A 20,263-nucleotide genomic window follows, 5' to 3' on the forward strand; every position below is an offset into this window, starting at 1 on the left:
CCATTAGGTCTAGTCATGACTGACTCTGGGGTTGCGGCGCTCATCTCGCTTTATTGTCCGAGGGAGCCGGCGTACAGCTTCCGGGTCATGTGGCCAGCATGAATAAGCCACTTCTGGCGAACCAGAGCAGCACACGGAAATGCCGTTTACCTTCCCACCGGAGCGGTACTTATTTATCTACTTGCACTTTGACGTGCTTTCTAACTGCTAGGTTGGCAGGAGCAGGGACTGAGCAACGGGAGCTCACCCTGTCGTGGGGATTCGAACTGCCGACCTTCTGATCGGCAAGCCCTAGGCTCTGTGGTTTAACCCACAGCGCCACCCGCGTCCCAAAACCTGCTTCTGTAGGCTTTTAGAATAGTTAGGGGATCTTTTGTTCTTTAATCAAGGTGTGCATGTATTGTAATTTGCAGCGGAGGTTCAGGATCAGAGCTTTCCTTCTCCTGGATAGGCTACCTTCCCAGGTGGACGAACCCCACCTGCCCTTCATCTTTGTAGTATGTTGCTTTTATTGAATAATGAGAGAAAACACAAAACACTATAAAACTCAAAAATTCTCAAAACCACAATTAAACTTTATTTAAAAGTTCTTTTGTATAGATTTCCTAAAAACAAAATCATAATAAAAATAAAATTCCCACCCCCTGCCAAAAAATACTTTTTTTTCAATAGAACACACAACATTAGAGGATTGCCAAAAAAACAACAACATTCTACACCATGTTTTAAAAATTCTTTAACTCAGTCGTTGGTCCCAGCAGTGCATCTGTACTAAGAAATTCGCATTTTTTTCTTTGATCACATATGCATGAAAAAGAATTAGTATAATCCAGCAAGAGTAAAACAGAATGAAAAGTTGGACTGCTTGTGTTTCAGAACTGGCTACTCCTTCTGCATAAGGCTTTCGATCTAAAGTTATGCTCAGTTATGGAAACGAAAGAAGCAAGTACATAACAGCTGCAGTGATTTTCTTCCCACATTATTTTCTAGTCTTTACCTTGCCTAAAACAGGCAGGATACTGGGATCCAAAGAAAACTGTAATTTGTTCAAACAACTAAGATCTGTGGTGGGTAAATATTACATAATGTTGAAATTATAGAGTATATCCCAGACATATTTAGCATTCAGTCCATGAACAGTTTAGCACCATATTGATAAAGTTGTGTAGCAAAACACTTTTTTGAAGCTTTGCTTCGAACGTAAAGCAGAATTAACACAGTGCAAGGTAGTCTATACCCTTAGCTTTTATGGGGTATATTGGCAATGGCTGACTCCTGGTTCTCTTAGAGGTATGTGTTGATGTTTCGCCGTGACTTAAGTCCCTATTGTTGTTACAACACCAGGATTGACAGGAGCTGAAAAAGCAAGAATAGCTTATTATGATTTCACATCATAAAAAGACAAAGTTTCAATGAGAAAATGAGAGCAGATAACAAAAAGTAAACTCCAGCATCCTGGTGGACCACCTACTACTCTCTGGTTGTGGGAACCTTAGAAAGCGATCACAAAAAAATGGAGCAGGCAAGAGTGAAGCCAGCCTAACCCTTGTAGAATGTGAACAAGGGATGGCAGAGAAATATGCCAAACTCAAATTCTAAAGGAGACTCACCTAATTCGACTCAGGCAGATCATGACCGGGACCACTTTATTAGTCCACTTCAGAATCCGCAGTCGAGCAGATTCATTTATGAGGTGGGCTGCCTGTTCTTCTAAAAATGTTTCTTTTCTTTTTTTAAAATCAACTTTTCAAAGTAAACACTGGGGACAGTTATGCTTTCCCCATACAATTCTCTCTGATAGCAGCAGAATGTTCTCCAGTCCCGTTGGTCTGATGGCTATTGCACTCCTAGCATGTTGCTGGCGGAGCCCTGTAGGCTGAGCTGCTGCTCCAGGGAGGCTGCGGGACCTACTCTAAACTGCCCCCAAAGTGCTGCTTCTTTTTTTAAGGTGTGAGTTTCCAGGCAGATTTTAATAGATACTTCATTTTAAAATCTGCCTGGATACAGGACAGGGCAGATTTAGTGCCATCTCCATTTGGTACCGGATCCGTCCAGGTTAGCCCAATTAGGACATACAGTGGCCTGCAAGAAAGCAGAAGCCAGCAAATTATGATTTCATCCTCCTTCCCTTACCATATTTGAATGATGCTCTACTGCTTTTTCCTTTATAGCTTTTCCTAGGGCTATGTCATCAGTTTTTAAAATAAATCATGAAAACAAAGTTATACTCAGTAGGCACATTTACATCTGCACAGTCGTTGTTGTTGTTTTGCTTTGGCACAGCAGGCAAACAATCCTAACTGGAAATAGTTGTGCTACTGTTTTTAACATGTCAATGCAACTTCAATGGGATCTGTCGATGAAGTCAACATGGCAGCACCAGGCTACGGTGAGAATTTGACCCAATTGTTTAGGGCTCTTCTAGTGTCAACAGTTTCATGGAAGATCCCCATTCGTTGCTTACTCTTTTCCAATAAAGGCAAGCGGCAAAAGTAGAGGTCATCCCTTACCTGAAATGCAGACTTTTTCACAGTCTTTCTGTGTGTCAAATCTGTTTTCATTTCCACCACAGCCACCATACCAGAATCTAGCACAACTTTTGGTTTTTAGATCAAAATACCACTTGAGGATAAAGTTCCTGCAGGTCCCTTCCTCTTTTTGCAATTGACAGATATCTGTGGCTGGAAATCAGTAGACAAATAAATAATCAATGTATTGGCCAGTGCATGCTTCCTGTGAGTATCTTCTACTTTGCGTGTTCACAGATACTCAGCAGAACAAGAAGACGAAGCATCCTCTCTGCTGATGTGCATGCTGAAGGGACAGGGACAAACATGGGACATGGGAAGTTTTATCCATCTCCAATATGTATGGCATGCAAGATGAAGCGACAACAGAAGACCATGTCGGCAACAAAGAGATGACCAAGAACCCCTATCTGCCACAGGAACAAGGAATGCAGAAGTAATGGGATGCCTGGAGCACAACTGATTTAGGAAGAAGGGATCATGACTTCCAATACTGCACCACTGACCTAGCTTTAAATGATGATACAATATATTGAGAATCTCTTGTTAGAAGGGAGCAAGGGAAGAAAGGATCTAAACTATTCCAAAGTCCTGCTTTTCGGGCAGTCTTACAAAGTAAGTGTGCACACAATGAACTTCCAGGTGAATGAGGTTTATTTATTATTTATCTGATAACATTTTAAGAAGAAGAAGAAGAAGAAGAAGAAGAAGAAGAAGAAGAAGAAGAAGAAGAAGAGTAGTAGTAGTAGTAGTAGTAGTAGTTTGGATTTGATATCCCGCTTTATCACTACCCAAAGGAGTCTCAAAGTGGCTAACATTCTCCTTTCCCTTCCTCCCCCACAACAAACACTCTGTGATTGAGTGGGGCTGAGAGACTTCAGAGAAGCGTGACTAGCCCAAGGTCACCCAGCAGCTGCATGTGGAGGAGCGGAGACACAAACCCGGTTCCCCAGATTACGAACAGATTACTACACCACACTGGCTCTTAATACCATCTGATGGTTAAATAAGAAAAAAAAACTCAAAGTAGTTTCCATATGTTGGGAATATAAAGTGTTATTCTGCTGGGTGACCAAAAAACTGAGATGTGTTTGGTCACAATTAATAATTAAAATAAAACACCACATTTATCCCAGCACCACATTAATGCCACCCTTATAACATGTACTGATGCCCCATTTTTACTGCCTCCCATCTTCCAGATGTTGTGGGAGGGTTGTAATGTGTGGGGCATCTGCAAGCACGGAGGCATTTGCGCCTGATTATACCAGCAGCCACAACAGTGAAAGAGTGTTGCTAGCTCTTGTCTCTTGAACAGAATGAAAAATCTATGTAGACCTGACTCCTTCAGTTATCATTCAGATAATCAGGAGTTAGCACATAAGCACAACAGATTCAGTGTATGATTTTGGGAATGTCCGCCACAAACAGAAGCACACAGGATTTTATTGCCCAAGTCCAGAAATCTATGATAGCGAGAGCCCCCATGCACCATTCCAGAGCCCCTGGAGTCTATTTTTTTCTGGACTTTTGGCTCACTGATGTCCTCTTCAGGCTCTTGGGGGGGAGGTCCTCCTCATGAGCCACAAGGTCTTTCCAGCTCTCTCCTGCCATTTCAGGTGAGAATTATTTATTTCTTAAATAAATATACACAGTTGTGCGCAAACCGATTGCACATAAGTGGGGAGATGCCCGCATTACTTTCAGGTCTTGCAATGGGAACATGGTCTCCATGTCAGTAACTTATCACAGGATAAAGAGAAGGCTAGATGGACCCTGCTCTGTGATGCAATAGGTTTTTGATATGGGGTTGATTTCAAACAAGACCTCTTCCCCATAAAATGCTAGAGGGGACATGTCCTACGTGACATTGCTTTCATCTCAATTATGCACATTTAAATAAGCTCCAAAACCCAATGTAAACTGGATCCCAGGTGAGCAAGAATAACTGAATGGTGCAAATGTCTCCTTTCACCTCTGCTATCTGACCTGTACCTGCACAGTGAGAGAGCACTCCAGGGACCCAAAGGCCAGCCAGGAGCTGCCTTGCTTTTCTCACATGGCATGCATGGTGGAGGAGGGTCTGGTTTAAATGAGACACTGGCCATGGCTCAATGCCACATGTGTCATGTTTCAGTAGGGTGTATTAATAAATATGATGCATCTCTGATTTACCCTGAAGACTGTAAAGGAAGGGAAGAAAATAGTCCCTAGAGAGAGATCCAGCTCAAAGGCCAACACAGCCAGAACTGCCACGGACCAACTCTATGGATCACCCTCCTGTGGTGATTCCAATGGCCCTCAAGTCAGCTGCCTGAGGGAAGAGGCTTGTGGCAAGAAGAGATCTGCCTGCTTGGCCTGGACAGGGACAGCTGCCCTGCTCCCAGGTTTGATCCGAGGGGAGGGCTTGCCAGGAGCCCATCTTCTCTGAGGAAGCCAGAATCTGCATAGGTAGACCTGTGGGTTGTAGGTCACTCCAAGTAAAGCCAATGAATCTAATGGATCTAAATTCGTCCAATGCCCATTTATTCCAAAGGAGCTACACTGGATACAGCCCTGTGTAACTGTGTTCTAATAACTGGTGCCTGATGTTGCTTTCCCCTCCTAATCCACCCATTTCCCCTTGTGCATCATGTATTTTGCACTGTCAGCTTAACGGCATGGACTGCCTTCCTGCAGATGTTGGTAAGCCAGACGCAGAGAGAGCCCTTTGGATGAGGAGAAGATCATATGCTTTGAATGAATGAATGAATGAATGAATGACATCTTCTGAAAATTCTGCCTTGGGATCTACAAGGAACCAGGAATGGCGTGCATTTGTTTTTCATCCACCTCTCTCTCTCTCTCTCTCTCTCTCTCACTCACACACACACACACACACACACACACACACACACACACAGCTATCCAGTAAAGTGATGGAAGGATGGAGTGAAATCAGATATTCTAAATGAAGCAATTTTTCCACAGATTGGAAACATACTTTTAGGCAACAGATTCACCATGTGTTTATATACTTTAAAACAGATGCATCATGTTAATAAATGCTTTCCAGAGCTTGAACTGACATTTAGAAAGTATGCTGCTGATATGAAAATAGACAAAATGTACTTTTAATCCATTCCTGTACATTTGATGCATGAAATGTGTGCAGTCCAGCAGTGGGTGTGATGTTTGTGTTGACCAAAGTGACAAGCATCTGCCAATTGTGGGCTTATTCTCCCTGGGATGAAATATTGACCTGAGTACCAAGTCCATGGGTGAAAACATACTGTAGCTTGTGTGGAATTTTGGCATGTGTCTCTTTTAAAATGTAGGAAGCAACTGCTAGAAAAAGAGCAGGCCATTGCTACTGAATCTAACCAACTATGCTCATCAAATTCAGAGAAGTCCAGTATAAAAGAAGTCAAATTTACCTGTCATCCCATCATGTTCATATTGCATCCCTCCCCTCCCCATTTCATGACTTTATTGAGATGCTTTTGACGCTTGATCAAGTATTAGTTTTCCCGAGGAACTTAGGAAGCTGTCAGAGCATCTATTGTCTGATGGTGATCCTTGTTACATAACCTGGAACGGCCACTGAGTTGCAATCCGTCCCTATTTTGCATCTTTAAAATTCTGGATTGCTCAGTGATGAAAAAACTAGTTTCATTCTCTTTACCTTGTCCTTTATAGTGAACGAATAATTGACTTAGCCAAGTATTAAATCCAGAAGAACCTACTGCTCTTAATGAAGCAAAATTTCACTGGCACTATGGGAGTTTTACTTGGGAATCCTTGGGATTCCACTGGGACCCACTTCCATGGGAGATGCTTGAACACTTCTCTCCACAGACAGACTAAAGAATCTGCATCTATTGATCCCATACCTTCCTGCTTCGGGGCAAAATTGCCCTGCGTTGTTTTCTATTTTCTCATGTAAGTCATGGTTTCTGAACTCTGGTCCGTTCTTAGGGATGATCTCTGACCACACAAAGGTGCCCCAGACCCATGGACCCTCCTATCTTGACTTGCCGGGTCTCTCCAGGCTTCCTCACACAGCTCTTTCCCAGCTCTGCTGCCTGAGTGCTGGGTGGACAGGGATTGAATTTGCATGCAGAGCAGGGGCTCTGACCCGGAAGCAATTTTCCCCTTTGTCTTTTTGCTTTATTTCTTCCCCCTGTTTCTTTTCAGTCCATATTAAAAAAGGTAAAGGACCCCTGACAGTTAAGTCCAGTCGCAGACGACTCTGGGGTTGCGGCGCTCATCTCACTTTATGGGCCGAGGGAGCCGGTGTTTGTCCGCAGAGTTTTTCTGGGTCATGTGGCCAACATGACTAAGCCGCTTCTGGTGAAACCAGAGCAGTGCACGGAAACGCCGTTTACCTTCCCGCCGGAGCGGGACCTATTTATCTACTTGCACTTCATGCTTCCACACTGCTAGGTTGGCAGGAGCAGGGACCGAGCAACAGGAGCTCACCCCGTCGCGGGGATTCAAACCACCGGCCTTCTGATCAGCAAGCCCAAGAGACTCAGTGGTTTAGACCTGCGTTCAGTACATATACTTTCCTCAATCCAGTTAACTTCTGGTTTCTTTTTCTCATACCTGCTCTTGCTACCTTTTTTGCTCTGCTTTCCAATTTCCTTCTGGGTAATTTCCTCCGTAACTTCTTCTTGTGCACTTTCTGTCCTGTAAATGTCGAGACCAGTTATTTTACTATGGGTTGGGGAGCCTAGGAGTGAGGCTGAAAATGGAGTGCAATTCAGCTGAGCGCTGAGTGGAGTCAGTGTGCAGGGAACAAGCTCTGCTTGCACAACAGGACTCCCCCCCTTCCTCCTGCCCCACTAAATTCAACCCACTGCTTAATTGTTTTGTTTCTTTGAAAAGGAATTGTGTTGAGTCTGTGCCTCATTTTTCCTCAGCGCAATTGGAATAACTCATGTAGCCTATACAAATAGAAATCTTTACCGAAAGGGCATTAAGTATCTCAAGCAACGAGCTGGGAAAAGAATAATTCTTCATTTTAAGTATATGATTTTTTCTGTTGCTGGTTAAATCAGCATTCTTCATCCTATTCAACTGTCTGGACTCAAAATGGGATACAACAATTTATATTTTATGCCTATCAGGTTTGAAGTAACAGGGAGGGATGGGGACGTTCTATTGTTTTGCCAGTTCCACTCAATATCATTGCGCATCTCCATTCACCACACCCATTGCCCAAGCAGAGGCTGGCCTGAATCTTGGGGGGAAGAATTGTGCTATTTAATTTCCCACTCTCTGAATTGATAGCCTTGAATTTATATTTGTCAGAAAAAGGACTCAGTGGAGTCTTTACAAAATGTTCTTGGTGTGTTCAGAGTTTAACAAATGAAGTGAACTTTCTTTACATTCTCCACATCTATCTATCTATCTATCTATCTATCTATCTATCTATCTATCTATCTAATCTACCTACACAAGAATGGTACAAAAGTGGCCACTTGACTTGCAGTGTGTACATTTCTGTTATTTTAAAATTAATGTTCTCACTATTAATCAATGCTCTTATTGCCGCGCTTAATTGTGTTTTTTTTTTGCACCAAGTAATGACTTGTTTGCATTTCCAACACTTTAGGCTGCAATCTCATAAGAGAGGGTCCAATAAGCCCACAGACTATGCAGGAGTTGGTCTAAAATTATTGCCCTGATTCCATCCCTGTCCCCAACTGTCAGTTTCAAATGGAAGGGATTTTTTTTTTTTTTTTTTAAAAGTCATAAAATGGACAAAGGAGCACCTGAGTGTTCCAGTACTGTCATATCTGCCCTACCTCTTTTGGACTGCAGCCTTAGTGAATTACAGTGGTACCTTGGTTCTCAAACACCTTGGTACTCAAACAACTTGGAACCGAAACACTGCAAACCTGGAAGTGTTCCGATTTGCAAACTTTTTTCAGAAGCCAAACATGCTCAGTTTTGAGTGTTACACTTAAGTGCCACACTTCCGTTTTGAGTGCTACGCTGAAGTCAGTCTGCTTTTGCTATTTTGCATTTTTGTGGCTTTTTTTTGTTTTTGAGACTGTGTGGAACCCAGTTCAGCTACTGGTTGATTGTGACTGCAGTACATTGCTTATAGCTTTCATTTTACAGATCAGTGGTCTCGTTAGATAGTAAAATTCATGTTAAAATGCTGTTTTAGGGCTTGTTTTTAAAAGTCTGGAACGGATTAATCCATTTTGCATTACTTTCTATGGGAAAGCGTGCCTTGGTTCTGGAACGCTTTGGTTTTGGAATGGACTTCTGGAACGGATTAAGTTTGAGAACCAAGGTACCACTGTAATTTGCTGCTGATACATTAGACTTCTCTGCTGTTTTAGCTGCTCCTACCATTTAAAATAGTTTTTATTTTTTAGTATTTTGTTTTGTATGATTTTATGTATTTTTTTACTCCACCCTGGGATCCACTGACATGAAGGGTGGGCTATTAATAGTATTAATAAATAAGAAACCAAAATTAAAGTTGGCTCAGAACCAGTGTTCTTTATCCAAAGCATTCAACAGGGCTTGAAATCAAGAGCCAAAAAGTAAAATTAGCAGATCATCCTCATCTTGAAAGATGATCCAAACCGTTGAAATCTAGATCTCCGTAACATAGATGCTGCTGCTCTCATTTCAAAACAAACTCTTAACTAATGCTGGGGACACCTATGGCGTAAAAACCAAAGGAATACCTATTGAGATTGTTCAATAAACTCAGAAACCAAGCTATGTGTTTTTAGAGGCTATGGGCAAGGGAAGATGGACTCAAGAGGCTTCAGCAACAGACCCCGCTCCTTCCTGTGCTGTCTCTGTCTTGGTGCCTTTGGAAGACCTTTCTTCTGCCCCTTGCTACTGCTGCTGCTGCTATACTTGCTCAATAGTCAACTATTCAGCTCTTTCTTTCACTTGCAATCCATCACAAAATTTATTTCAGAAAATTCCAGGATTTCTATTATGTGATGCAAGGAAGGGCTTATGCACACTTAGATTTCTTTCACTTTTTCCAAGCATGGGCCACAATTTAAAGCTCCATGTCCCAATGCCCTTTCCCCTCCTCTGGAGCTTCAGTTGTGAAAACCTGTTCTTTAAAGCTCAACTGGAGCAAACATCAATGAAAACCTGAACTGACATTTGTTCTAATTCTGCTTTAAAGAGCGGCTTTTGTGGGGGGTGGAGGGAGTGGCACATACTCAGAAACCGAGCATTAAAGTTTGAACCTCTGCCTGGAAAGAGCAGGGCAACAGCTAAGTGTGGCCAAGCCCTAACTGAGGGCCCCTCTGCCTTTCCAACAGAAGTGGAAGGGGTGCAATGGATGTCCCTGGCCTGAGTTCGGAATCTGAAGCTGATGGTCGAGGGGGGCACATCTGGAGCTTATGGCTCAGCTTCAGCACTCCTTGGGATGGGAGAGAGAAAGCCTCACCCTCTGGCTGGCACAGAGTCATGCCAGTAGCACATGCAGGCCCAGGCAGAGAGCGATGGGGGAAGACTCCTTTTAACCAGTCCTCTTCTTCAGGAATAAAAAGGGGGGTAACCCGATGGTGCAGCTCAATTCAGCGCTGTCTCACCACCACTGCAGCCTGCCCAACAGGATATGCCATCCCATGATATTACTACACTTTTCAAATATTTAAACAGGAAGGAAACATTAAGCACTATATCTGCTGAGAACTGGCCAAGGAGCCATGGGTAAAAATGACAAGACAGATGTTGGTTAACTGATGAATGTAAAAGAAGCACAGCAATGAAACAGAGTCAGGCTATAAATCTTTACACACTTAGCTGGGAGAAATCTTACTCTTCCATCTGCATGCATAGGATTGTCTGGACAGGGGGCTGTAGAAGCCTTTTTGTTGGAGATTTCTGAGAAATCACAGAGAGGCATCTCTTATGGGATGCTCTAGGGATGTGCATGTTGCCTTTGTGCATGGAACAATAGTCTACACCCAGCAAAAGATGATGTGGTGCTTTGGGGTTTTCTTTGAGTCTGGTGTTCCCAGTCTGACACCTATTCATGCCATACCCTCCAGGGTTTCTCATGGTGGTCTGAGCAGTGCTTTGTCAGGACGGGACCTCCTATCTCAAAGGAGACCACTGGAGCAGAAGGCCATGATGAAAAGGACACGGACATGTTGTTTGTACAAAAGTAGAAACACACAAGTGACTATGTTAGTAATACTGAGGACAATACAGCATGAGTGGTGACATTTACATGCTCACCAGAGAAAGGGACATATTCTTATTTTAAATTCTGGTTCTTGTGTCTCCTGCAGGGTGTGTGTCTGTCTCACCTTCCAGGTCAGCACCACCTCCTGGTGGGGAGCTGGGGTCAATTTCTGACTCTACCAAGGGGAGGGGCTCCCTGACTCCCCAAACCTGAACTGGAAAAGAAGATGTCCCTTGACTCCTACGACATGACTCAACATGGAAATAAAAATATTTATCTAACGGCAAAGCACAAAAATGCACGTGGATAAACACAAAAGAGGCGGACAAGGACAAGAGTGAGACTCAAACCAAAATGCTCTCAAGGTGAGAGGTCAAGTAGCCTTCCTTCTGGACACACTTGAAAAATGAAAATTTACAGTAAGAAAATTTGCCTCTCTCATACCCAATGGCATCTCCTTGGGTGGATCTGACAGAAACACCCACACATTGCAAAATTAGGGCAAGCGGCAGAACGGCTTAGGCAAGTATTAAGATCTTCAAGAGAGAGACTCCTCTGCCTTTCAGGGGCTGCAGACAGGATTACAAATTCCTCCTTAGGGAGGCCAGTCCAGCTCCATTTCTGATGGTCCTTCTGCCAACAGGCCAAGGCTTCACCCAGAAGGGTTCCAGCTGAATGATTTGTTGGCTCTCTGCTCTGTTGCACTGTTATATTTTGCCCATTTTTAGTTTTCAGGGAGCTGCTAGTTTTTATTTCTGAACTTTTTCTTTCCTTTTAAAAAATAATAATACTCTGTTTCATTGTGTTTTGTGGTCTTAATGCTGTTAGTTGCAAAGGGCATCAGGTATGGGAAGGTGGCCACAAATCACAATACTAGGGCATGTTTTTGAAAAGCATGGCTGAAAAGGCCACTCAGTTTGGCGTCCTTTTTGCTGCCTCTCCCCCTCCCTTGGAGGATGCAGACTGGCAAGTGTCTGACCAAGATGACCTGGAAGCGCATTCCCAGTTCTTGAAGCCCCTTGGTTGTGGGCCAACTCTCCCAACCTGGTGCCCTCCAGATGTTGTTGGAATCCCTGCAGACCCAACTGGCACAGCCAATAGTCAAGGTGATGGTTGTCCAACAACATCTGGAAGGCAACAGGCTGCATAAGGCTGGTCTAGGCCCTGAGATCCAAAGAGGCTGGATGTGACAGAGTCGTCTTCTGCTCCCTTTTGTTTTAGTTTTTATCCTTCATCTCTCTGAAAACTGCTTACAGCTTCTCTTCCAAAAACAGATCTTGAAGCTGGAGGAGGAGAAGTTGACCAACCATGACTAGATTCCTGGGTCCACAATCCAGGTGCAAAGCCAAAGGTTCTGATATGCTAGATGTACTGGATAAAATCTCCCCACATCCACAGGATGGGTGGCTAGCAGAGATAGGGGAAGGGGCTTCCCTCATCCCATCCTGTTAGAGAAGCCCCTCTCCTAGTGGAGTCAAAGCTGGCGCTGCCCACCAGACGATGAGGTGGCTCCATCCCAGTTAATGAGACTGCCCTCTGGATGCAGGAGACAGAAGAAAGTGCAATATATTTACACCAACATTGCTTTTCTAGATTTGATGGGAAGCATGCAGACGGAGATGGAGAAATATGGGGCATTGACAGCAAGGCAGGAAAGCAGCAAGGAGGCGCATGGGTTACATTGGGCAAAGCATCCAAAAGATGCATCCAGTATAATGACACATAACTAAATGCATAATCCTCTCCATTCCTGATTTTACCTGATAAGGGACTTTTCTCAAGGACAGGCAGCTGCATGACTCTTTCATCTGCTGTAGAGAAAAAGTGTGTGGAATTTGTTTTTAAACTTTTATCCCCTTCCGCTCTGAAACGTTGCTTGACAATGTTTAAAAGTGCAAAATGGGTTAACCCTCTGTGGGTACTTACATGGCTTCAAGCATCTGCTAATGCAGTCAGCTTCTGTCTCAAATCTATTGGCGTTACCGCCACACCCACCATACCAAACCTGGGTGCAGATCTTGTTTTTGAAGTCAAAGAACCATTTAACCTGATACTCCTTGCACTGCGTGCCCATGTCAAGGTCCAGCAAGCAAGGATCTGTCAAATTTGAATTTCAAAATGTGCAAATGTTAAATGATTCTGAAAAGGTTAAAAGCTGCAAAAAAGCACAGGAAGCAAGAGGGGGAGGGGGAGAAGCCATTTTCAACAGCACAAATGAAAGGGAGCTTGATCTGAACTACTATCCATCTCCTAATGTCTTCCTTTACAGAAACAACCTGGGAAATAATAATGTTGTGCCCATTCCTAGTAAAATCACAAACATGCCAAGCAGCCAGTGCATGCAGCTCAATGTTTTATTCTGCTTTAATTTTATTTTCTGGCATGGATTTGCTGTAAAAGCTGATAGGCTCGTACATGCCTACGCAAGTCTTTAGCCACATCCAGTGCAGTGTAGTAGTCAGAGGCATAAAAAAAAGCATAGGGGAGAAATGCAAGAATGGTGCAATGGTCAAATGTTACAAACCCAAGTGACGTTCAAGGGTGGTTCCCCAAATCACAAAGACAACGTTGTTCCAAGTTGGCCACCCATGAGCACCTGTATCCCAGGTGCAGACCATGGCTACAATAAATATGGTTTTTCCCATTGGCTAAGGGGTACACACAACTGAGAAACTTGGCTTCCCATTCAGCCTCTAGCCTGTTTCCCACCCAGCTGATATATACATCCTCAGTCCAGGCGCAGTGAGGTGAGTTGGCTATCTGGAGGCAAAATCCTCACCTTGAGGGAGCTGGCATGCTTGAAGCTTGGAAGTCAAAGACAAGAAAGTGGGTTCTTAAGCAGCTTCCGGAGTCAGCAGACACACCTGCTTTGCCTGACAGCTAGTGGACACAGCACCACAGCACAACTGACCAGTTGAGGATAGATTCACACATTAGGAAGGAACTTATTTCTTGCTATAACCATGCTTTCCTTTGAGAATGAATCAAACCCTGAAGTACATTTCAACCTCCATGACTACCTTCTCCCCAAAAGGCTTCTTAGCTTGGGGCATCTACTGCTGCCAGGCTCTGCTTGGCACATGGCAACATGGGAAGCGAAGAGCAGGGAGCAGGAGGAGGCTTTGACCCAGGCTGGGGCCGCTTGGACAAGGGCACTTATGAGCACAGGGAGAAAGGGTAAAGTTGGGCACTTCAGTAGGGGCCAATATATTATAGGCCACCCATTTGGGCTTGAGGTTTTTCATTCCATGAACCTCATTGCCTTTACTGTGAGTCATGGCTTCCCTTCCCTCTCTTTATGCTCTCCTGTCTTAAACTTGAGACTGCAAGCTCCTTGGAGTGGAAATCTGCTCTTTGGTTTGTTGCTAACCACTATACCACTCAGAGTGGCTGGGGCACATTATTATTATTATTATTATTATTATTATTATTATTATTATTATTATTATGGCTTGCTGGCATGATTACTGCTGTTTATGCTCTTTCGTGGGCCATCTCTTTTAACTCTGCACACCCATGTTGCTCTCATCTTTAAGCTCAGACAATATTCTGCTGTATCTATACTGGTGACCAGTATAGAAGCCTCCTCTTAATACCACAGTAAAATACCACTATTTTAATATGTAAAAAACAATTGCACTACCCCTGTAATGGGCACAAGGACTCAACGTATAGACCGTCCACCTTAGATACCTTCCAGTAGGTATCCAAGCTCATGAGCATTTTTGTACATGACAATAATGACAGCACTTGGAAGCAAGACAGGAAGAAGCACTCTGCTGTTCCATCAAATTTACACCCCGGCTAAGAAGAAAAAGAGAGCTTCATGTGTGAAAGCAGCCTCTGAAGACAGAAGTGTGTTGATTTGATAATTCCTGATATTATTCTGCACTATCCTTCCTATGCTTGCGGCTTTTATTATACGCTTTGTGAGGTGTTACTGTGGCTCATAGACCCGTGTTAGGTGTCCTGTGGCTCTCTTACAAAAACAAAAAAAGTTAATAAAAAGTTAAAACATCTAGACAAGGACAAGTGCCTTCCAAGAATCTGCTCAGTGTGTCATACAAGATGGAAATTGGTGACAAAAAAAGGACCAAGTGCAGTTATACACATAAACTGAAGGTGAACATGACATAGAACGATGCAAGTGAAGGGAGATGAAAAAACACAGAAGAGATGAATCTAGGACCACACCCTGGAGCGCTCGACTTCAACAACAGAACAAGCAACATACAACCTCAGCATCACCACAGAACATCCAGGAAACAGGCTTATTTGGGCCCAGCTCTCTCAAAAACAATTAAGAATTCCAGAGGTGCCTTTTTTGTTTCGTTCAGGTATATGGAACAGCATATTCAACACAGGCCAGCTTGTTTGAAGACAGTTATATGCAGCACTCAATGTGCATGAGAAGAAAAGCTAATGAATTTCTTTTCACAGGTGTTCTTCATAGCAGCTTGTAGTCTTCAAAAAATTTAACACCAATCACTCAGTTCTGAATCCAAGAAAACTGACCAAGGAAATTAGGAACTTGCATAAGAAAGCTGAGGCAAGAACTGCTTAATGTGCAACAGACAAAATAATGTAAATTGGACTGCCTAATCCACAGTTTCCCAAACTTAGGTCTCTAGCTGTTTTTGGACTACAACTCCCATCATCCCTAGCTAGCAAGACCAACGGTCAACGATGATGGGAATTGTAATCCAAAAGCAGCTGGAGACTCAAGTTTGGGAAACCCTGGCCCAAGCTATGAACTATATGGCTTTGAATTTGAAACGATTATGTGGCACAAGTGATGTCTATTGTTACAAGTGGCCAATGCATAATGAGCAGAGAGCTGGTGTCAACATGATAATCTCTACCATCACATTTAGAAAAACAAGCAGATTTGCCACCAATTATTTCTATCTTGCTTTTTGAGAAATAAATATGAGTAGGCAAATGAGATTAGCATACATGCCTAACATATAACAGGCAGCAAAAGTTCTAACAGATGTTTCAGTCCAATAATTATGTGAGAATTGCATTATATTATACTTATTAAAACAGAAAGATCAACAGACTATTGGCATTCACACGCACAACAATTACACATTTATAAAAAATGTTAATCATCCACAAAATTGTTAACCACTGAGTACAAGCTATGTTAATTGTTCATTAATGGTTTATAAATGATAATAAACCATTAATGCGTTGAGACAAGGCAAACAGACAAGCACAAGGACTTACAATGTGACACAAACTTTCATAACTGAATACTTTCCAGTGAGCCACAGGAAAATAAAGATTTTCAATATCCCTTGGTGATTTTTTATTGTTGGCTCCATGATGGCCATGACATGGGGAACTTAGCCACTGCCTGCTTAAGGAAGAGAAGCCATGGCAAACTGTTGTTTCTTTTGGATTTTTCCCAACCCCATGAGGCTTGCTTATTACTCAGTTAATTAGATGGTCAGAGTTTTGAGGGGGAACTTCTGTCAAGGCATGTAGATAATGTGGGAGATCCAGCCTCTGACAACCAACATGCTAAGCTCCAAACAATGCATGAAGAGGTTAAGAACATAGAGTAATCTGTCCTGCTCCTCTGTTCTCCTATTCCATCATGCCAACCCTCCCAGTAAGGAGGTCTAAGCTGGATGTTCCAGGCTTAGACTGTGTGGCTTAAGCAAGCCATCTTTGTGTTTCTATACAAATAATTTAGAAACATTTACCATTTTGGAACCTCAGTTAGACTGCTGGTTTTTTCTTGCTGCTGTATGCAAAGGCGCATGAATCTGACCTTTTTAACTTCCCAAACATTTGGTCCCTTTCTGTGCTAAGGGGGAAGTGGGCAACTTTGGAAGTAACTTAGAACAGGGTGTGTTAGAGAGCTAACAGTCTATATTTCCACTCTTGCTTTGCTGTGTGTTTTGCCGTTTTAAATGTCGGCTGGGGCTGTCTCACCAAAGAGTACTTGCCCCAAACCTAGATCTAGGCATCTAGGGAATTCTTTTTTTATTTTACCTAGTATTTTCCCTTTTATCCAAATTAGCCAGCAGATAGCTGATAACTGATAAAAAAAAATACACCTTTGTTCAATACCAGTGAAAGAATAAAACCCATGGTTTTGTGTGGCCTGGGATCTGGGGATCCATTCTCTCTGTATCAGAGTGTGCTGCCCTTCTAAGGATGCAAGCCTAAACATGTCTACTCAGAAGTAAGTGCCGCTGAATTCAGTGGGCCATACTTCTAAGCTGACGTGACTGGGATTGCACTATTAAGCATTAAGTCGTGCAATACTGAAGGAGGGTCTAATGGGACACATGTCTCCTCAGAAGAATTTCAGCACAGTGCTGGGATGAAATGAAGTGTGCACATTGAAACTGCTGGCATTTCTTCCTGGGTGATTTTTCTAGGGATGCAGACAGTGCGTTTCAGTCACTAGTATGACAGAAACTATGGATATTCAAATTGCAGGCTCCCCTTTTCTTTGTGTTTTCAGTGCAATGTTCAAAGCGGAAGAGCCACACTCATTTGAAGGCCATGCATCTCGCAACTAAAGAAATGCCCATGTCATTGCTTTTCATATTACACTGAATCAGTCGAGCACCCTGCTGGCTTTTCTTTGAACATCTGAAACACCTGCTGAATTGTACTGCTTTCCTGCAAAGCCCACTTCCCCCCTCCTCTTTACAAAATTAATACGTTCTACATTCTTGGCTTGGTTGACGAAGCATCATTGAGCATCAATTATAATGACACTACTTGTTGGCTCTCCATCGAATATGATTATGAATGTTGGGTGCTCCATATGTTAATGGACTCCCTTTAATTTAAATATTTGCCTCTTATTTGGGAACATCAAGGTGTTTTGAAACATTATGTGCATCCTCTTTACAGAAATTATTTGTCCCTATTTCAGAAAACATGCCACCTAAGTGTCCTTTACTTTAAAAGAAAAATCTGTCAGGGAGCCCAGCTAAAAACGGGACACCAATTTGATACCTCAGCAGCCCTGGACTCACCTGTTTCCGGTCCTTCCAATGGGTCAGTGTTCACCATCAGATTGGCTACAGCTGCTGCAGGTAACTTGGGCAATGGCATACTCTCTGCAAAGGGAAAGCAAAGAAATTGCAGCGTGTGAGGGGTGGAGTACCTCATAGTAACCTCCTAAGCAACACCTTGTGTACATTTCCATTTATATCAAAGTCGCCCACAGAAATCTCTAGCTGGGAACTAGAGGCGTCATTTTTTAACAGAGGAAGAAGAGATCTCTTTTTACAAACCACTGAATTAAGCTTGGTAAATAACAGTTGGGACATCATTCAACATGAAGCACAAGATTTTGAAATGAGAATTGGTTTCCACTGGGGACATTAGTAACAGATGTTTGATTAACTGACTATATAGATGAATTTCTCCAGCTGCTAAACCCCTCCCCCCCCAGTCAATATTTTCCAATCTAGTTCTCTTCAGGAGACAATTGTTACCCTGAAGTGCTAGAAATAATCAGATCCAGTTCACTTGCTTTTGGAAAACTGAAGCCTTTACAAAGAAAAAATTCACAGCCATTCATCAACATTTTCAGCTTCTAGAATGCCAATTTTTGTGCATTGTCTGAGCATGAGTCAACATTATTAATTCAATGTTAATTTCCTCCCTGTTCTTAATATTTCTAACATCTGAAAACGAGTGAATTCAATCCCAAGAAACAAGGCAAACTTACTTGTGCTAAATGTTCCTCTGTAGGTTGCTTTGGCCTGTGCATTGTGGTAGCCAGTCACAAAGACATTGTATTTCTGCCCACTCCTGAGTCCTCCAATGACCCGTTCAGTGCCAGTTAAATTGAGCTTCAGGACTAGAGAGTGGTCATGTGCGGAGGTGATTGTGATGTCATAGACAAAGACATGTTGAGGTTCAGGGTTCACCCAGTGCAGTTTAGCGCTGTTTTCTGTGATATCCGTTATTTGGACTTCACCTGTGTGCTTAACCACTGTCAAAAACAGAAGCTGGCATAAGGCTTCAAAGAAGAAAGCAAGTAGACTGCATTTTTAAAAGAACAGAGAAAGAGTTCATCCATAAAAACACAAGAGACCTCAAATAAGTGCACCCCAAATATAGCATTCCCTTTGTATGGCTGATTTAATTTCAAAACAACTCCAATTGCCACTTAAGAGCTGGCACTTAACCTGGATGGTCAATTATCCCCTCTATTTCCAATGTTCAAAGACAACTACCAGTACTCGTGTAGTGAAAATGGCACCATCAAGGGAGGTCTCCGCAGACTTGGGCAAGGTTTGCAGAAGCCAAAAAATCTAGTTAGAAACCCCTAAGAGGGGCAGCCCGTTAAAAACAGGCCAGTGAAAATTGATCTAGTGTCCAGATCAAGGGAAGCAAGAGTCCCACTCTCTTCTGCCTCAGTCAGACCACACCTGGAATGCTGTGTCCAGTTCTGGGCACCACAAATTAAGAAGGACGTTGACAAGCTGGAACATGTGCAGAGGAGGGCAACCAAGAGGATCAAGGGTCTGGAAACCAGGTTTTATGAGGAGAGCTTGAAGGAGCTGGGTATGTTTAGCCTGGAAAAGAGGAGACTGGGAGGAGATAGGATAGCCATCTTCAAATATCTCAAGGGCTATCACATGGAGGAGGGAGCATGCTTGTTTCTCCTGCTCTGGAGGGTAAAACTTGAACCCATGGCTTCAAGTTACAAGAAAGGCGATTCTGACTTAACATTTGGAAAAACTTTGACTGTAAGAGCAGTTCAGCAGTGGAACACAGAGCTTTCCAAACTGTGTGCCACGACATGTTAGTGTGTCAGCTGCAGTGTGTAGGCGTGTTACATAATCTCTCCCCACACTCCTAAATTAAAAGGGATTAATTTAACCTCCATTTTGCCAGTCAAATTGAATTAATGTGTTGTGAAATGATGCATGTCTAAAAAGTGTGTCACCAACATGAAAAGTGTGGAAAGCTGTGTTTAACATATGAAGTGTGCCAACTGAGGATATTTCTGTAAGTGGGTATTTGGGGCTTTTCTGTCTATTTAGGCCCAGTTCTCATAAAGAACAGCTGAGGGCCCAACCTGTGTCTGAGCTCTATCACATTAACCACCTCAAGAAAACCAGCATGTCAACTGGTTTTGGCTAAGCCAAGAGGGCTTGGCTAGAACACTTCTCCCTGATACTCTGGTTTTGTATGGACAGGGAATTATGCAGGAGAATTCCAGTCAACACTGATGCAGCCTAGAAGCAGGCTATCATACTAGCTCATCTGCTGTTTGTACAACTTAGGTTCTAGTTTTGCACCAATGCTGTAGTTATTAATTTTGCTCGCCTGCCTGCTTGCTTGCTTAGGAAGTCTGCAGAATGTGAAACGTCCCACTGATAAAGACTTGTGGTGGAACTGGTGAGACCACTGTTGAAGACGGTAGTTTTGAAATGATTCCTCTCTATCTTCACTTGTTAGTGAAATTTATTCTAATGAACTTGTTTGAATGATCCACTGTATTATAAAGATCTTACTGCTCCGTGCTTTTTTAAAAAAAATGAAAGTCTACTGTATAGTGGGTTTTTTGGATTTTATTTTA

At 42.9% G+C, this 20,263-nt stretch overlaps 1 protein-coding gene across 16 annotated transcripts in view; it reads right to left on the reverse strand.

The window, feature by feature from the left end:
- Window positions 1-554: 554 nt before the first annotated feature.
- COL6A3 (collagen type VI alpha 3 chain) overlaps window positions 555-20,263 on the reverse strand; it is a 111,037-nt gene continuing 91,328 nt past the window's right edge. For 6 of the 16 annotated variants that reach the window (XM_083625613.1, XM_083625619.1, XM_083625615.1 and 3 more), the window contains 7 exons: window positions 18,401-18,667; window positions 17,700-17,783; window positions 12,619-12,789; window positions 12,453-12,503; window positions 7,116-7,199; window positions 2,511-2,681; window positions 555-1,356 (listed from right to left, as the gene is read on the reverse strand). In XM_083625613.1, the coding sequence (XP_083481739.1) occupies window positions 1,316-1,356; window positions 2,511-2,681; window positions 7,116-7,199; window positions 12,453-12,503; window positions 12,619-12,789; window positions 17,700-17,783; window positions 18,401-18,667 (869 nt within the window). In that variant the 3' untranslated portion in view covers window positions 555-1,315. The remainder of the gene's footprint in view (window positions 1,357-2,510; window positions 2,682-7,115; window positions 7,200-12,452; window positions 12,504-12,618; window positions 12,790-17,699; window positions 17,784-18,400; window positions 18,668-20,263) is intronic. The other 10 variants (XM_083625622.1, XM_083625620.1, XM_083625621.1 and 7 more) reach the window with 9 other exon arrangements.

Source organism: Podarcis filfolensis, assembly GCF_964270895.1.
Source record: "Podarcis filfolensis genome assembly, chromosome: 1".
NCBI classification, from domain to species: Eukaryota; Metazoa; Chordata; class Lepidosauria; order Squamata; family Lacertidae; genus Podarcis; species Podarcis filfolensis.